The sequence below is a fragment of the Acyrthosiphon pisum genome, chromosome X (assembly GCF_005508785.2).
Source record: "Acyrthosiphon pisum isolate AL4f chromosome X, pea_aphid_22Mar2018_4r6ur, whole genome shotgun sequence".
NCBI lineage: Eukaryota > Metazoa > Arthropoda > Insecta > Hemiptera > Aphididae > Acyrthosiphon > Acyrthosiphon pisum.
In genome coordinates this window covers 27,100,360-27,102,160 of record NC_042493.1, presented here as the reverse complement: position 1 = coordinate 27,102,160, position 1,801 = coordinate 27,100,360, and the positions used below count along the sequence as shown (strand labels likewise).

At 29.0% G+C, this 1,801-nt stretch overlaps 1 protein-coding gene across 1 annotated transcript; it reads left to right on the top strand.

The window, feature by feature from the left end:
- Nucleotides 1-221: 221 nt before the first annotated feature.
- LOC103308410 lies at nucleotides 222-1,496 on the top strand. The gene has a single exon (XM_008181709.1). The coding sequence runs from the start codon at nucleotides 222-224 to the stop codon at nucleotides 1,494-1,496; it is 1,275 nt and encodes a 424-aa protein (XP_008179931.1).
- The last annotated feature ends 305 nt before the right edge of the window (nucleotides 1,497-1,801 follow it).

Sequence of the window (1,801 nt, the reverse complement as noted above, 5' to 3'; positions counted from 1 at the left end):
CATAATGGATCCTGGACACTGGACAGTTATATATGTTACAACAATTTGGTGAAAAAAAAGTAGTTTGTTTAGATGGAACACACGGACTTAATGGATACGACTTTGAATTGGTAACTTTATTAGTAATTGATGATTACGGGTCCGGATTTCCTTGTTGTTTTATGTTTACTAACTTAAAAGATACAAAAGTTTACACTGTTATGTTTTCCGCAATTAAAACTATGGCTGGAATAATAAGTCCTAACACTTTCATGACTGACATAGTAGACACATTTTACGCAGCGTGGGTAAGAATAATGGGTCCTGTTCCTCATAATATCTTATGTTCTTGGCACGTTGATAAAGCTTGGCGTCAAAACTTGAAAAAAATTAAAGGTCTTCAAAGTACTGAAAAACAAAATAAAGTATATAAAAGTTTAAAAGTACTTCAGTCTATCACTGATGAAATAGAGTTCAAACAAGTATTAGATGAATTAGTTTACCAATTGTTGAATGATGCAGACACTAAAGAGTTTGGTGATTACTTTAATATTTATTATGTAAACAAAGTTAAACAATGGGCATATTGTTACAGAAAAAACTTGGGTGTCAATTGTAATATGCATTTAGAGTCCATGCATAAAACAATCAAGTACCATTATTTAAATGGTTGCAAGGTCCAACGTTTGGACAAATGTATTATGGTGCTTAGGCGTTTTACAAGAGACAAAAAAGTGGAGCGAATGGTAAAACTCACAAAAGGTAAATCGACTTCAAGAATAAATGAAATAAAAAAACGACATAACAGAAGTGTGTCTCTAAATCTCAATATAAACTTTGATAATAATAAATGGAATGTTGAGAGTGAAAACAATAAACATACTTTTTATTCAATAACAAAATGTTTAGATGACATATGTTGTCCACTGATTTGCTCGGAGTGTAAAATATGTATTCATTCGTATCAATGCACATGTCCAGATTATCAAATTAAATCAATTATATGCAAACATATTCATGTTATAGCTATGGAGAAAACTTCCACGAATACATCAATTGTAGAATTAACACCTGAAACAGATTATCAAACATCAAACATAGGCAAAGAAATGGAAGTACACATAAAGAGTATACAAAGAAGTGAGAGCTCACAGAACACTTCAATACTTCATGCCAGATTTAAGGACAAAGCAATAAATTTAAGTAACCTAATTCAAGGTGTTAATAATCCTGAACATCTTAAAGTTGCGATGCAAAAATTAGACGCCTTAACTGCATTTATTAATGTTGCATCAAATGAAAATGAAGTTATTCCATACAAAACGGACCAAAAAGAACCCGCTAATAAAAAAATCACACAACAAAAATCATTCTTCTCAACCAAAAATAAAAGGTTTAAGGCAACAAATACTATAACACGACCAACATCAGACGAAATTAGAGATCTAAACGATACGTTACTACATAAAAAATGTGTGGTTTTAAAAGAACAAGATAATGAACATTCATATTTTTAAATAACATTTCTTATATATTATTTGTATTTATTATTATTATTATTAAATTATATTTTGCCATATTTTAAATTTATACATTGTGATTATTGTTTTTATTAATATTACTATTGACTAAAACTATTCTATATTATTAAAAAATGTTGTACCTACCATAGACTAAATGTACCAAATTGTATAACTCAGTTTAAAATATACTAAATTCGCAAATTGCAATATTAATAATCTATGTTCATTGTTCAATAGGTATAATATCACATTATCAGTTAACACTGAGTTATCAGTTACTATAGTTATGCGGACCACGG